Raw genomic sequence first — 16,637 nt, forward strand, 5'->3', positions numbered from 1 at the left:
GTTTCTTGGATACCAACACTATATATATATGTATATATACAGTGTATGTAATTTCCAGAATGTCTCCTCTATGCAGCTTGATCAAATATATCATATATATAATTTCCATACTGTCTCCTCTATGCAGCTTGATACGCCCAGCTGTGATAAAGTAGCCCCTTCTGGCCTCAGCTGGTGAATCATGGCCAGGAGTGTCTCTGCAAATTTAAATTTAATTTTAATTTAAACAGCAGCGAGCAGGCGAACTGTTACAGTCCCCACTGGTGCATAAACAGTCCATCGTTTTGAATGCTGACGGTGGTAGCATCAGCCCTGGCTAATGGGGAGGAGGAGCAAGGGGTCTTTCTCCACTGCCTCCCTCCCCTCGTTTGGGCAAGCGAGTATGAAGCCCCAGAGGCTGGTCCGGCAGGCAGGGCAGGTCAAGGAACAGGGGCCAATGCTCAGCCTGTCGTTTCTGCCCCATTGTAGATTCCAGCTGTGACAAGAAGGAAGAGACGTGGAGATGAGATCTGGCCTCCTGGCCCACTGCGTTGCTCGTCAGTCCGGTCAGATATTTCAAACACCCCAGACCTTTCCTCTGAACCTCAAACTGAGGGGTGGGACAAAGATTTTACTCTGCCTAGAAATGCTCCTCGGAATGATGCATCAAATCTAGACAGGGGACTGGGGGTGGCATCTGGGCTTTTGAAAAGCAGGGGATTACAGCCAAGCTAGTCCAGCCCTCTTTCCTACTCCTCTAAAGCAAACTCAGCCCCAGATCCCGAGGGCGGGTCCACAAGCAGCATTTGTGCCCCCCGAGATCAGCCCTGGGCCCCTGGGACTTCATCCTGTCTGGCAGATGACTCCATTTCCTTCTGGCCCGGCTGCATTGCAGTCCGAATCCCTGGGGGGTCAGTTTTCCATCTGAATGCCGGAGCTCCATAGACCTGGTCGTCTTCTCCTGGTGGGAAATCCTGCCACCCAGTGTGTGGAGTATCCTTCTTTCCTGTTGTTACCTTTTCACTGTTCCTTTCAACTGTGAGCAAAGGGGGTGCCCTGGCAGTTTCCTCCCCATTTTAGCAGCCACCTTGATTTCTGCAAAGCGCCAAACACGGGGTGCCAAGGTGGATGAAGAGGCTGGCCAGGTTCCATTCGAACCTGGAGGGAGCTCCGTGGGCTTCCATCTTTCAGGGCTGGCAGGGGTGGGGAAGGAGAGGCGTTCAGATGCTCCGAGGTGTGATCTTGAGATAGACCTGTAGTCCCTCCCGAGATGCACCTGGCTCCCACCCGTGTGACATTTAGAAGAAACCTGGAGACCCGGCCTTGGGACAGGGTGGTTGGCTTTTCCTTGCAATCTGCTGAATGGCCTGGAGCATCCTTTTTCCGCTTGGCCAGGATTTTTTTTCACTTGCATCTCTGTATGTTGTTTTTCGTTTTTATTTGTAAGCTGCCCAGAGTCGTTAAGGAATTGGGCAGCCTCTAAATTTGGAAATGTTTAGAAAAAGTAACTGAGGAGTGATGCATTCTCAAAGGGGCCTAGAAGATGATTTGAGAGAGAGAGAGGAAGTGAGAAATAAAGAGCTCCCATGCTTTTCAACCCTCTGAGAATTGCAGACTTATTTTTTAATAGAGTTAAGTTAATTGCTGGCAGGGAAGACCAGAGAGACATGAACAGTTCTTCCCTTGGGCCCCTCAGGGAGAAATGTTCTCCTCTTGCTTTGAGTCTTTCTTTCTCCTACATTCCTTTTCATGAATGCGTAAGGTGGACAATTTCCCAGACGCCGGGACATGACACAGCCCTCGTATCAAGCCCAACCTCCTCCATTCCTATCGCGTCACTCAATCTCAAGGTGGCCGCTCCGTACTGCCATCCAACCGTCAACCATCAAGTGCATGGAAAATACAGGAGTGCCAACTCCAGAAATGAAAGGATGAGCATTCCAGGCAGAAGACTTGGGTTGGAAGGGGGAGAAGGGGAGATAGAAATCCACAGAGCCGGGCTTAGGAAACCAAAGCTGCGAGATTGAGATTCCGCCTAACAGTAAGCCTGCCGGTGGGACTTGCCTGTCATCTGCTGCTGCCAGGAGAAATATCTTTCAAGGCGAAGAGAGGGCCAGCTTCCCCCTATTTTCCCAGTGGCCTCTCTCTTAAGCCTGGAGCTCAGTCCCTTTGCTCCTCTTTTAAAGTATTTGTTTCAACATGACTTTTTATAGCTCTATTTCACTCTCTTTAGTTAGGGCACGCTAAGCCATAGTTTACCTAACCATGGTTCATTGGATAAACCACAATTTCATGGATTTGCACAATAGGCTAAGCTGCGAGTCCTGATTGACAAAGGTTTGCATATCACCCTATGTCCAAAGCCCTCTGACCAACATGGTGGCTCAGCAGATTGTGTAAACATAGCCCAAGTGTCTGTAAACCTTTGCCTTAGTTCTTTATCCAAAAATCAAGAAGAAAATAGTCCTTAACCTTTGAACAATATCTGAGGAGTGTGAATCCAAAATTGTATATGACCACAGACCTTCTGAAAACCCAGGTCTCACATGGACCTTCTCTCTTCCAGGTCTCAGATGGAGTGATGTGATGAACCCTCCCTGCGTCTCCTCCGCAGATCCTACCCTGCAGCCAGAATGGAAATAGGAGCTGTCCAAGAGGCTGAGTTGCCTCCCAGCCTCTGGAGAACGAAGGACAATGCTAGGAATGGAGAATCCTTATGCTGAGAAGCTGAAGGAAGCAGGCTCTTATTAAATCTGGTCCTTCATGACATAATGGGAGAAACCCAGCATGTTTATGCCACCCGTGATATTGAGTCTGGTGCCCAGGACAAAGTTCTCAGCTTTGAGCCGTTCAGCAAGAAAGATGTGGGTGAAGTTGAAAGTCGACTGCTTGACAGCTCCGAGTCACAGGTACAGAGTGGGAGCGATAACGGGACTGACTTTGTCAGCCACAAGGACAAAGAGCCTCACAATCAACGGGAAGCTGTGATCCGCCCCCAGAAAGCAGGCAAAATAGACTTCAAGTCCCTCAACAACCGCCCCAGGTTTCCCAGTGCCAGCCCGTGGGGCACTGCCAAAGGAACCCCCCCGTCTCCCCCTGGAAGGAGCCGTGCAAGAGATAAGAGCAGCAGACGCTCGGGGAAGAGCGAGCGGGGCCATCAACAGCTCTACCGGCTCACCATCAGCAATGCCAGGCCCAACCCTACCATTGGCATTGCTTACCCCCAGCAGAAAATCACCCCACCCAAGAAGGTTGAAGCTGACCGAGGACCGGTCTTGGGAAGCTACAGGTTCCATGTCCCCGAAAGAGAGCTGAAACTCCAAGAAGAAGAGCTGAGCTTTGCCCGGTGTTTCTCAGAGGCTGCCTCCAGCCACATCTCCAGCAATTATACCTCACAAGCCGCCACTGCATGTCCAAACCATGGTTCAAAGATACAACCACTGGTTAATGTTCCTCATGAAAATCCTGGCGCCAAAGGGCAGTTCTCTTACTTGGAGTTCCAAGCCAATGGGAGTAACTTGTGGCCTTCACCAGACAAAGGCTATCCTGGTGCTAGCAATGGACTCCCTGCTCCCAAGCCGAGCACCCATTGCCTGGGACCTCTGTCCTTTCAGTACCCCTTCTCACCTTTGCACAGCTCAGCCACAGATCCGTTCCAAGGTGAGGCTCACACCCAAGATTATATCGATGTATCCTTGGCTACCAGTCAGGGTTCTCATGGTGCTTTTGCCTTCCACTCTTCCTCCAGGGACTGGAAGGAGGAAGTTCTTGGCAACGGCTCCTACGACAATGTGGAGAACAGGACTTATGGGGTGGTTCCTCAGCCCGCCCCGTTTCTCCTGCCACAGGCTCCAGGACACTTGCCATGCTATAAAGGAAGGAACGAACATTCCACTGACCACAATGGTGCTATCTCTCCTTCTGGTGCTATTGACCAAGTTCCAAGCACTTTCCAAGAAAACCAAGCTGTTTTCCCACCCAGTTTACACGCCTCTGGTATGCCAAAGCCGTTGGGTAAGAGGCCGTCTTTGTCGAAAGACAGCATAGCTAGTCAAAGGATACTGGACGCAGGCAGCTCTCTGAGAAGGAACGGGCTACAGGTTTCTCTGCCACAAGTGCACTTTCAGAACAAGGCTTCCAACGAACCCGCGGCTGGTGGCATCCCTTCCAGCTCAGTGCCTTTCGAGAAGAGCCTTCCCACCAGCGTTCAGGCCCACCCCCGGCTCCTGCAGGCCTGGGAGGGAGGCAAAAAGACTTATTCCCCCACCGAGCAAAGCTCAGCAGGGTGCCCCAGTCCAGGTGGCAGTCAGCTCTCGTTTGGGTACCATTCGGGGTTAGAGCCAAGGCAGCACGTCAAGAAGGCCTGGCAGCATCTGCATCTCACCTCTGGGGTGCCCGGTCAGAATAGAATCGAGCTGCCAAGAAAGCTTCCTTTCCCCCTTGGCCCCTCAGAGTGGGACGGAAGCAGGAAACTGCCCCACAGCCCCACCAGCTATCCCAGTAAAGCTCTGGCGACTGAGGAGAGGCACGACCCAGCCCCTCAGAGCTGCAGCTCAGCCAACAACATCTGTTTTGAAGGGTCGAAAGAGGTGGAGACGTCCAAGAGCAAGTCGTTCTTCTTCGGCGTGAGCCCAGCACTGCCTCCCATCCCATCTCACCACCCTTCCAGTCCCAATTTAGTATTGCCACCCTCAGCCTTAGCACCATCCCCAAATGACTCTCCTCTGCCATCCCCTGCCCCCAACCTCAACAGCAGCTGCTCCTCCCTCTCCCCCACATCCAGCAGCCCTACTAGCCACAGCTTTGAAGATGAAGCTGTGTTGACCACGTCCACCTTCTTCCACCATCAAGGCCACCAAAAGGATGGCAGTAAACCCTTCCATGCCTCAGAGCTACTGGGTTCCAGCACAGTCCCCTATCAGATAGCCAATCCTATTAAGGCCTTTCACCAGGAACTTCTCTACAAAGGTGTCTCTGTGGATAGCCATTTCCAAAAATCAAACATGGATGCCTCCAAAAGGTGCCCGGAGGGTTTCGAGAGTGAGCTGCCTCCACCACCTTATCCATATTCCTCCCGTCACTTCCTGGCCAGCTCACTGAGCAGCACAAGTCTTGACCAGCTGGATGTTTTCCTGACTTGCAAGCAGTGCGATCAGAACTTCAGCAACCTTTCCTCCTTCTTGGAGCACCGTCAGTTCTGCAGCTCTCATGCGGTCCTCCAAGGTCAGGCAAAGGACTCTTCCCGAGGAGCAGAAGTCAAGAAGCAGCATCATGCCTCTCCTGAGTCTGCAAAGCACACACAAACTAGTCTGGGCATGCTCCTCTCTCCAGATCCGCATTTGCAACTGCTTGCTTTGAATAAGACTGTTGATTTCCTGGTGGACGTAGAGGGTAAAGGGGAGTCCAAAGATGATCCTCTGAAAGCAAACCAGCTCAGTGGCCTTCCTGGAAACTTCTTGCCACTCAGCACTTCCGACTTGGAGATAGATGATGCCAAGCTAGACAGTTTGATCACAGAAGCTCTGAATGGACTGGGATACCAGTCAGATAACCCAGAAATTGACAGCAGCTTCATAGATGTGTTTGCTGATGAAGAACTGGCATCTGTGAAGGTCACTAGTGCTGGGACACCTCTCAAAGCAAAAGAGAACTTGACTTTAGGGAAGAAAGCCAAACATGTAGGTACGGATGAAAGCATGAAAACGCTAAACTGCTGTGACAAGCACTCTAGTGGGGAGCTAGCAAAAAGTAGAACATCAAAGCAACTTAAAGAGAGAGGATCAAACTGGCTTTCAGATGTTGGAGAAGAAAGGCTTGAAACATTCAAGAGCACAGAATTGGCTCGAAATAAGGTTCTGGAGCCAACAATATATGGGGGCACAGAGGATGATGCAAGTACCCAACTGAAAATAGGAAAGAAGAATAGCAGTAGTTCTTTTCTGCCTACGAAGCAGGGGGTCCAAACAATGTCAGATATGAGGCAGACCAAGAACCTTAACTGTGCTTCTCCAATGAGTGAACTCAAGCCTGATGGTACCCACAGTGTGGCAGAAAGCAGCATGCTCTCTAAGAAAGATGCCAAGAAGAGAAAGCTGCGAAGTGGCAGTTGGAGCAAGGAGCTTATTCATAAAATTGTCCAGCAAAAAAACAAACTCCATAAACTGCACACACAGAATAGCAAAACTGTGTCCCTTTCCTTGCTCACCAACCAGTTGCTTCCAGAAACCAAGGACAATAAATTTAGTGAGTATGAATACATTTCAGAATCAGATGATGAGAGAGTGGAATATGCCAAGCGACATTGCAGGAGAAAGCTGGGCTCAAGATTCAGTGGACGGCTAAGAAGTAGTTTAAACAGAAGGAACCAAGGAAGAGGAGGAAGGGAGAAGGAGAAGGAGCCGATATGGAGGTACGGTCCAAGGAGAGGGCGGGAGGAACCCAAAAGATCTGCAAGCAAGGAGCTTGAAAGGAAAGATGGTACTCTAGCAAGAGTGAGGAGGAGAAGCAGCCAGTCTTCCACAAGCAGTTGCCAGAGTGTGAGCATGTCCAGTGAAACCAGCAACAGCCCCCAGAGCACCGAGAGGGGTGATTCAGACACCGAAAGGGAAAGTGAACAGAGAAAACAACTCCTGCCAATTTCCAAGTGTGTTGGACCACTTAATGTTCCTGAGAAAGAGACCACAAGAAAAAGCCATAGTGTGGATTCTGGCTTGTCTGGAATGCCAGATAAGGTCGACCCACCCAAAACTCAGCCAGCAGATAACAAGAAGTTTGAGAAGGATAATCCAAACATTCCCCCAGACACTGACATTAATGAAGGTTTGCCACAGAGCAGAGGGACGCCGCATCACCATGAGGCCACACCTGGAAGAGGTCGCACCATACGTCTTTGTCGTGAAGATTCTGACCAGTACAATGGAACCTTCTGTCATAACAGCGAAAAGCCAAGGGTGGTGCCAAAAGATGCAGAGTGGCAGCCAGATGAGGCAGGGGATCAACACTGCCATCAATACACTGCCAGTAAAGGAGGGACCTTGAAAAACCATGTGGAAGAACTCACTGGCTCCCCTTCCACAGGCAAGCACAGCATTTGCAATGAGGAGAGCACCAGCTATGAACAAGTGGACATCAAGGGATTGAAGAAACCGAAGGAACTCCTCCTGCCAATCAGCTGCTTCAGTGACAATCCTGTTAGCGTAGGGATATCTGGAAAAGGCGTCAATACACTTCTGGATGCTGCCAATGCATTTTATGACTGCAAGGAATTATCCAACAGCTATGAGACACCAAGTTTATTCTCCGGGCCTCCAGCCATGGAACCTTCCCATAATGAAAATGTATACTTGTGTCAGGGAGACTTTGATGTCCCCTCGTTCAAAGAGAAGCACCATGACATCATGCCCTGTGAACTGGATAATACACAGAGTAAGGTCTCATCGCCCCTTAATTTTGATTCATCATCAGTATTTGGAGAGTTCCCTATAGCTGAGTTTGATGCCAACTTATATGATAGTGTGGCTCCAAGCAAGGATAATTACATTCCCTTTGAGTGCGCCAATCCTCAGCTTAGCAAGATAATCCCCTTTGACCAGCAGTATTCATCTTTTCTATCAGAAAAGGACTGGACTCTGATGGAGGAAGTATCCCCAGTTTTGGCAGAAGATATGCCCCAGATCCATAGACTGTCTGTTGAAAAACCAATACTGAAGAGGTACTCCAGCGAAATCAACCCGTTGTCTCTCTCTGAACGGCTTTCTGACTATAACATGCATTTCATGAGCGGCCTATCCGATGATGAGCTGGAGATTAAAAGGTTGGTCACTGAGCTTGAAGGTCAGTTGCAGGCAAGCAAACTTAACATGCAGGCATCTGATGAAGACCAGGCTTCAGTAAATCACCCCAGCATGGAAGCGAAAGAATCAACTAATGAGTTTTTGTCTTTAAGGCTGGACCAGGAGCAAGATGGAAAAGGGTTATTTCTAATGGAGGCTGAGTATGAGAATGCAAACCTTCTTTCCACAAAAACATTTAGCTGTGAAAATGTAGCAAATGAGAAAACACTCCTTCCAACTTTGGACCCGAAGTATGGAAGTCCCAATGATGCTTGGTCGTGTGCAGGGTCATTCAGCCCATTACAATCAGCCACAGATCTGATTCTGGTAGGTCCTTTTAGCTCCCAAGGGGACCAAGACAAAATTGTTGAAAATCTGAAGGATATTGAAATCTCTGCTGAAGCTGACTTTGGGGAAATAAAAGGTGCATCTACTAGAATCATCATGCCCGATTCATGCCTTGAAGACCTATCAAATAGCACTGGGGCTCCAGACTATCCTGAACATGTTCTACAAAGTCCTGATTCCATCTTTCCTAAGTCCCTGGAGGACAGTGAGTTAAATACACATGAGAATTTGCCACTGAGACCGGATGTGTTCCCAAAACGACCATCAGAGGAGAAAACATTTGATGGCACCACAGAGTTAGAATCATATGGCTGTGAGATTCCACATTTAGAATCAGAATTTGGCTTGCAAGATGTTGACACTCTAGAATCAGAGGGCAACGTGTCTTCTGGTGCACGAAGCAAAAATCCAGAAAATCGCCCACCTGAAAAGCTAGAAAGCACAACCCTGTTCCAGAACAGTAAAGATGAGCACCTAGGTAAAAACGAGGAGACCGGAAGCCAGGCTTTAACACTAAGGGCCAAAGCTGACAGTGGAAACGCTCCGCACTTTGATGTGTTGACCTTTTCCAAGGAGATGGATGGAGAAGTCATGTTCAAGTCCGCTACCCAAGAGAAAACAGCTAATCCTTTGCAGCAGTTGCAGTTGTTTGTGGCTAGGACAGCTAAAAACAATGAGGAGGACTTGGTGATTTCATCATTCGCAGCTCAGCATCCCGTTGCTCACCTGCCCACGTGTCAGAGCATTCCTCCAGAACCAGAAGAGGGGCCTGTGGACAAAGAGCAGAACGAAGAAGCGACCAGCGGCCCCGTGTTGGAGAAGAAGATAGAGACTCTGTTAAAAAAGACTGGGAAAGCAGGTGAGCAGTTGGTTCCAACCAAACTGCTTGTGGAGCCAGAGAAACAGGCAGAACATTTGCATGAATGGGCCTCAGAGGTTTCAAAAGACTTGGCCCCGCTGAACCCAGCACAATACGGTAATGTTGCCCAGCAACAGCACTTAAAGGTTGAATGTTTGGAAGCGAGTGGCCATACTACACGTGCAGATGGTATCTCCCTGGAACACAGTAACCTCTCTCCCCTCAGCAACTCAGAAATAGCCTCGGTGCTAAGGGAGAAGAGAACACAGCAGAGTCAAGTTACAGGACAGGCAGAGGGAGATCAAGAAGAGAAGACCTTGGCATTTAGAGACTGCAGAAAATCCCCATTAAGCCCTGGATCTTCTGAGAAGAAAACACCACAAGGGGCTTTGTCAGCTGTGCCCCAAGTACATGTAGCCTGTTGCACTTCTTGGAACCAAGCCTGCGGTGGGGACCAAGAGTTGGAGACTGCCAAAGCCCACCAGGTAGAAGAGAGTGACGATCAGCTGAAACACCTGCAACTTAATGTCTCTTTGGCTCCCATCTACTCCCCTGAGAATCAAACTGAGGGTGCTCATCTCCTGCAGAGGAATGACTTCTCTTCAGGAAATACCTCAGATTCAGCAGACGGTCATGACTTAGAGAAGCAAGTCAGTTACTATGCAGAAGCCTCTCAGGCTGGTTTCTCTCTGGATGTTGGCTTTGCTGATCAGAAAAAGGTGCTGAAAACTGACACAGGAAATACCACAGGCTCTGACTTTGGAGGGATTCCATCTGAAGAAAGTACCGGCCAGATCACTGCAGCAAGTCAGAAAGTTGCCTTCCTTGCGTGCAGCTGCCCTTCTGTGGCAGAGAAGACTGCAGTTCCTCAGCAGAGCCCATCAGAACAGAAGGAACGTAAAGGAGCCCTTCCATTCTTTCCCACCTGTGATGCCGTATCTCATCTGCCATCCGATATGCCTGGCACTCTGGCTGAAGACATCAGCCATGACTTGATGGAACCTCAAAAGAGTATCCCCCTGCGTTACTCCTCATCTCTCTGCTCCAGCAAAGTAGCACCTTCTTCTGCTAAAACAGACAGACCTTTGAACTTACAAATGAATCACTGCAAATCTCCCAGCATGCTCCCTCTGAAAAGCAAGAAACATTCTGAAGAGCCCTCCAAGCATCCCGTTGATGAAGACAATGGCATGTTCTCCGAGAGGGATGGGCCCAGTGGTTCTCAGACAACATCCCTACATGATATCTTGCTCAACCAGCTTCCATCAGGAATTGATTCTGCTGAGCTTAGAGGTGCAGTCTGTAATAAAAATGTGTCATTAGCATCAGCAAAGGACATTGAAAGAGACCCCCAGGAAGGAGGTAAAGATCCATCTCAGCCAGGATATATCAAAAAAGATGCTGATGTTCAAGAGGTGCCAGTTGTCATTCTGACTAAAACCGCTGATGCTACTAGTCAGTTTCCACTAAGGGGATCCTCCAGTGACCTACAGGAGATAGAGAGTAGAAGCAATGATTTGGAGAATGAAGACTCTGCACTGAATGAGAACGTGAAGAAGTCTTCCAACTTCATGGAGCAAGAAGATAGCAAGGGTCAAAGTCTAAGAAATTATTCTAAGACTGGACAATCAAAAGCAAAGAAGAGGAAAGGGTTGCAGATCATTTGTGATATTTGCTCCATTTCTTTTAGATCCAAAACTGGGTTGATGAGACACAAAGCTGTGAAACATCAGAAGAAAAAGGATAGTGTTTTGTTGCCCGACAGTAATTCAGCCCTGTCGGAAAAAGCATTAAAGACAAGCAAAGTGCTCCCCAAGAAAAGCATAAAGTCCTTCATCAAAGAGAAATCTGGTAGCTCAGACATTTCAAAAGCTGTTGGTCAGTCCTGTCCTAAACCCTCTGGAAGGCAAAGGAGGGAACCAAAGGCACAGATTCAAGAAGGTATCAGCAAGGAACTCAATGACCTCAATGTTATTTCATTGGGCATAACTCATGAATTCCAAAAGGCAGATGAAATACAGCACATCAGCTCACAAGGAGAGAAATCAGATGGGTCAGAAATCCAGTCTAGAAAAAAAACAAATACAGAAAAATTAATCAGGGTGGTCAATACCAAAAGATCAAGCAGCTGTGCTGGGAGAAAAGTTAAAGAAAAATCAAGGCAAGCAAAAATAACTTCAGACAAAAATCAGGTTACTGCCTCTTTTCTTCAGGAGTCTGAGATCTGTACAGTTCATTATAATGCCATGGGCAGCACTGATGACCACATTCTGACCACCATCACAGAAGAACCAGAAAGTAGGTCAGAAGAGCAGGCCAATGTATGTTTGCCATTGCTTCCTCAGCCCTTGACAAACAAGGAATTAGAAGATGCTGGTGAAGAAACACCCTCAGCTCAAAGCACAGCTGGACCACGGCTTCTTCAGAATGTAGAGAGCTGTAGAGAGGAAGGAGAAGATGCAGAGCTGGAACAAAAACAGCAAACCCAAGATAGATGGTCAAGTGGGTCTATGCAAGAAGGTGAGAGTGAACTGAACGAAAAGCCTGCGTCAAAGGAGGGTCTCTTAGAAAAGATGAACTGTACAACTCAAAATAGTCCATTGGTATACCTCATGAGCCCCAAAAAGCTTTCACAACCCTGTCATCCTGGAACCGCTTCTGAAAAGGGTTCCCCTAAACTCACATCTGAGAAAGCATTGGGTGCTGTTGTTCCTTATTTTGTGAATCCAGAGCCCTGGAGGATGGAAGAGCTGCAGCCACAGAGTGAGTCTCCTGTTGATAATGCAGTAAAACCAGATCTGCCGAGCTTGTTTGATGATGACTCCACGTTTTCACAACTTTTCCCCAGAAATGATCACTTTGCCCGTAGAAAATGCACACGTGTGTACGGGAAGCGCTCCAAGAAGCCTAAGCCTATTGCAGAGATCATGGCAAAGCCAGAAGGTACACCAGATATCTTTACGATCCGCATGGCTTCTGATCTTGGCGAAACCAGCTCCTTCTGTGTTACCCGGGAAGATCCTTGTGAATACGACACAATCTCCATTGATGATGCTTTGATGCTCAACATGTGTCATGGGAGTAAAGCAATGAGTGGCGACCTTAATTCCGGACCTACCGAAAACACAGTCCTGCAGCTGGATACTGGGCAAAAGGAAGGAGTTAATGATTTGAAAAACAGCAGCGCCTTTCTATGCCCAAAGAGTCCAACTGGGTCTCTTCCGTGCTTTAAAATCTGGGCTAACCCTGAGAAAACCACAGAAAATAATTCTGCTGATGGGTCATTGCAGAGTTCATCTGTGGAGCTTGCTTATGGACATCCAGCAGTGGAAGACAGCCCAGAACCTCCTGACCTGGAGGAAGAATCCGACAGCACCAAAGAAAAATCGTCCTCTGCATTTCATACAATTGATATGGAGATGCTGAACATGAAGTTTGAGGCCAGGGATGTGTGTTTCTGCAGCACTGGAGAAGGTCGTCTGAGTCCCACAGATGATAACTGCACCTTAGGTTTCAAGCCTGCGTCACTGTTGCAAGTCAGGCCCATCAAACATAAGCCGGAAGAAGGGAAACCAGGGAAAATCCGTAGTGATTTGAATCTCAAGAATAAAGACAAGCAGTATAAATGCAAAGTGTGTTTCCAGTGGTTCCTGACTTTAGGGGAGCTGGACTTTCACAAGCTCACCCATAATCCCTCCCCACCGCCAACTTGCTACATGTGCGTCCAGAGGAAGTTCAGCTCAAGGGAACAGCTGAGGGACCATCTAAAGGAGAAACACGCCAAGAACAAGGCTGGCCTTTGGGCCTGTGGGATGTGCCTGAAGGAAATCTCAGATGTCTGGATGTACAACGAACATTTACGAGAGCACGCCACTCAGTTTGCCCGCAAAGGCCAGGCTCAGAAGTCAGTCTTGGGCCTGCCAGGTTGTTTCAGTGAAGACGATGCTGCTGTCACTCATTTCCTGAACTCCATCATTTGCCGGAAACCTGGCAAGTTTCCCAAGCAGCCCGAAGGGGGAAGCGGGGCACCTGCTGGCAGTGAGAGCAAATGTCCCAGAGAGTTCTCAGGGCAAGACACAGTGCTCCACAAAGACTTGCTGGAGGTCCCATTCAGAATCAGGCCACCTGTGGCCTCCCTCAAAGTACCAGCAGTTCCATCTCCTGACCCAGTCCCTAAGGTTGAGGGGGCCCAGAAGTCCGTGCCTATTCATCCTGAATGCAAAGATCCCTCTCGAGACTGCCATCACTGTGGGAAGCAGTTCCCCAAGCCCTTCAAGCTCCAGCGACACCTCGTAGTCCACAGCCTGCAGAAGATCTTCTTGTGCCACAAGTGCCCCATGTTCTATCAAGAGACCAAGGAGCTCCGGAGCCACTTGAGCCAAGAGCATGGAATAGCTGAGGAAACAGACATCAAGCACACCACCCTCTACGCCTGTGAGCTTTGTGCCGATGTCATGCATGTCATCAAGAAGTCTTTCATATGCAGCACTTGCAACTACACCTTCTCCAAAAAGGAGCAGTATGACAGGCACATGGAGAAGCACCTGGTGGGCAGTAGCAAGACCTTCCGGTTCCGAGGCGTGATGCGGCCAGGCACCTTTGCAAAATATGGGGATAAGGAAATCAAAGAGGAGGCCCATGTAAGAGCAGATGCTCCAGCAGCCAAAAAGAAGAAAGTGTCCCACCGCAGCAACTCTCCTGAACTAGCTTTGCCTGTGCACTTGGATGGTGCCCGAGCATCCCAAGAAGGTGGTCAGCCTCTGCTATCTGCTGGTGAGGTTCTGTCCACAGCCACTAGCCTGGCCATGCCACCTTCAGCCCAGACCCCTATGAAAACAGAAGGCCTAGGAAGTGATTTCTCCAGTCTCTTGGCAGAAAGGGGGAAATCTCCACTTCACCGCCTACTACCATCCCTTCCTTTTGAGCCCCATGATGAACCAAGTGGCCCAGAACATATTGCTGCACTTTCTCCAGAAACACGGGCACATGGGGAGAGCCTTGGGGACAACCCAGCTCTTCCCTTCAACTCACCTGATGCACTTAGCGTTGATCTGGCCAGCATAGCACCCAAGAAAACAACTGCTGCACAAGAAAAGCGGTCTCCAGCTCATCTCTCTGAGAAGCACAACAAGGAACCCAGCATTCCAGAAAAAGCCACACTTAGCAGAAGGGTAGAACATAATATAGGAACTTGGGAGAGACCATATTTAGAAGATCTTGCCAGCAAGGAGCCCGAGCTTTCTCCTGGAAGTCTGGGGTCTACAGAGGGTAAGTGGTCTCCTGAAATACAGTGGGGCAGCAACCCTGAAATGAATGGAACTGCTCCTCAGGATACTGTGAGCAAGTTACATTTGCCAGAAACTATCTTCCATGAGTTACCTCTCAAGGACAAGACATCGTCCTCTGCCCTAAACCGGCCTGCCAAGGAGATTCCCTCAAAGAAGGTCACAGGTGGCCCGGCCAATGCTGAGAATACCCCTGGCGTCCACTGCTCCCCAGGCAGTGCAGAAGAGGTTCAGAAGTATTCCCTCTTGAAAGACAAAGCCTTCTCAGAAATGGATACTGGTGCTCACCCCAAAGATAATAGCTCCAATGTTGGCATGAAAGAGACGGAACTCAACCTGGTCAGGCCTGTGAGTGGCCAGCTCCAAGGGGAGGTGGTGAGCACTCCATCAAAGAACAGCCATTCTGATCTGAACAAGTTCCCAGAAAGACTGGCTGCGAATCGGCTGGCCAATCTTCACTCCAAAAAACCCAAGGAACATAAGTCTTCCCACCGGGGAAGCTCGGCCTCCCGTGAGAACATTGAGGGAGATGGAAGCAAAAAGCAGAAAGCCCGGATCCAGGATTCTGCAAAGGGTGACAATATCAAAAGGGTTGACTGGCCCGCTACTGAGGCATTGGCCCTTTCCCCTCGAAGGAGGGACACTCATTCCAACAAACTGACCCCTAAATTGAAGGTGTCTGTGACTGACAGCCAGCTCAGAAAGTTGGTGCTTGATCAGGGCTTCCAGAAGAAGGTTGAGATCTGCCACGCCAATGGAGAGATGAGACGCAAGAAGGAGATCTTGGGCAGCAAAGCCTTCCACCCCCTCTTAGCCAAAGACCCCTCCGCCTCCCTGCCCAGCTCTCTGAGCCGGCGCAGAGCTGTCCAAGGTGCTAAACTCCCCAGTTCCCACAGTTACAGGACAGCGGAATCCCAAACCCACCTCCTAAACCAACTGTTTGGACAGAAATTAACTAGCTTTAAAATTCCTTTAAGACGAGATACTTCTGAGTAATTTATGGGTGACTTACGGTGATCCTTCGCTGCTTTCATGGGGTTTATGGGGGGGGGGAGAGAAATTATCAAAGCATTACATTCATTTGTGTAGCTCAGTTTCTCTGTCTAGCTTAAATGAACTTGCACTGCAGACTCTCAGATAGTTTGCTTCGTGTCTCACTAATCTACTTTAATTCCCCCGATTTATCATGCAAACGCTAGAACTTTGATGGTGCCGATCATTCTCACGAACTAAAACGGTAATCGCTTTGGGCAGAGCAAAATGTCAAGAGGAAATGTTTTATTGGAGGAGTACTGAGGTTGTAAGGGTTGCTTGCAAATCCCAGCCCCCTTTCAGGCTGGCTCTCTGTGATCTTTGTATAAAGAAGCTGAAGACATGAACTTCATACCAGAGACGTCTTATTCACAAGGTGCAGTACACTGTAGAAAGCATTTTCCCCTCCTCCTGAAGATTTTGCACAAATAACCCTGAATGATCTCATTTAATCGGGAACCAGCCTTAGAGAAGACACTTTTTTAAAAAGGTATAAAATAAGCAGGCCACAGCTTTGACAGACCACCCTTCCCCAGAACGTTGCGTTAAGGATGAATTTGTTCATCCAAGAGACTCTCTGAAATTCTTCGCCTCTCTTGGACCACTGTGTAGATGTTGCTGAGACGTTGTTTTTAGAAGAGAAATGGGTGTGCGCCCTTTCATCTAGCTAAACTGCACCTTGAAGATGTATGACATAGTTTAATATTTTTAAAATATTGTTTTAATATTTTCCAGTGAGAAAACTGTGCCAACACCACTCCATCCGCATACTCATGATTTCTCTGAAAAAGATGTTTAAGAAACCCAGACATAATAATGTTTAAAGGCTTTCTGTATTGAGGTAGTCGCTAATCTTGGTATGGCTTTACACTATGCAGTTAAGTGGTGCTATTTTTATTGTAATGTGAATTCTAACAGGAACACACACATGCACACAGACACACAAACAGAAGCAAAAGAGGAACAGCTGCCTTTATAACCTGACCCGCGGGGTGCCAGGCTGCGTGGCGAACATTGCCCTGCAGTGCTCAAACTCTGCAGCGTGTTTGATAAAGGTTTCGTCCTGAGATTCGGTGCTCGGGCAGATTTGGAGGGTCTGGACTGTTCCTGTGACCTCCGTGGGGGGGGGAGCAGAGCAGTGCACTGAAGTGGTTCTGGGTTCGCACTCAGAATACTTTGCATACGTCTTGCAGACTAAGTAATGTTTGTTTTTAAGGTTTTTTTAAAGGAATTAAGTGACTTTATCTTGTTAATATCTACCTTTACAGTTCACTGTTTTAAAAAAATAGTTTGATTATATAT

At 48.5% G+C, this 16,637-nt stretch overlaps 1 protein-coding gene across 5 annotated transcripts in view; it reads left to right on the top strand.

Annotated features, from left to right (window-relative positions):
- Positions 1-15,682, top strand: part of ZNF469 (zinc finger protein 469) — a 77,522-nt gene extending 61,840 nt beyond the window's left edge. For 2 of the 5 annotated variants that reach the window (XM_088136209.1, XM_088136208.1), the window contains exon 3: positions 2,546-15,682. In XM_088136209.1, coding sequence (XP_087992335.1) covers positions 2,751-15,299 — 12,549 coding nt within the window. In that variant the 5' untranslated portion in view covers positions 2,546-2,750 and the 3' untranslated portion in view covers positions 15,300-15,682. Of the gene's footprint in view, positions 1-468 lie in introns of all 5 variants that reach the window. The other 3 variants (XM_088136206.1, XM_088136205.1, XM_088136207.1) reach the window with 3 other exon arrangements.
- The last annotated feature ends 955 nt before the right edge of the window (positions 15,683-16,637 follow it).

Source organism: Python bivittatus, unplaced genomic scaffold (assembly GCF_059951505.1).
Source record: "Python bivittatus isolate LINGU-HERP-01145 unplaced genomic scaffold, Pbiv_v1 ctg000190_np1212, whole genome shotgun sequence".
Classification (NCBI taxonomy): domain Eukaryota; kingdom Metazoa; phylum Chordata; class Lepidosauria; order Squamata; family Pythonidae; genus Python; species Python bivittatus.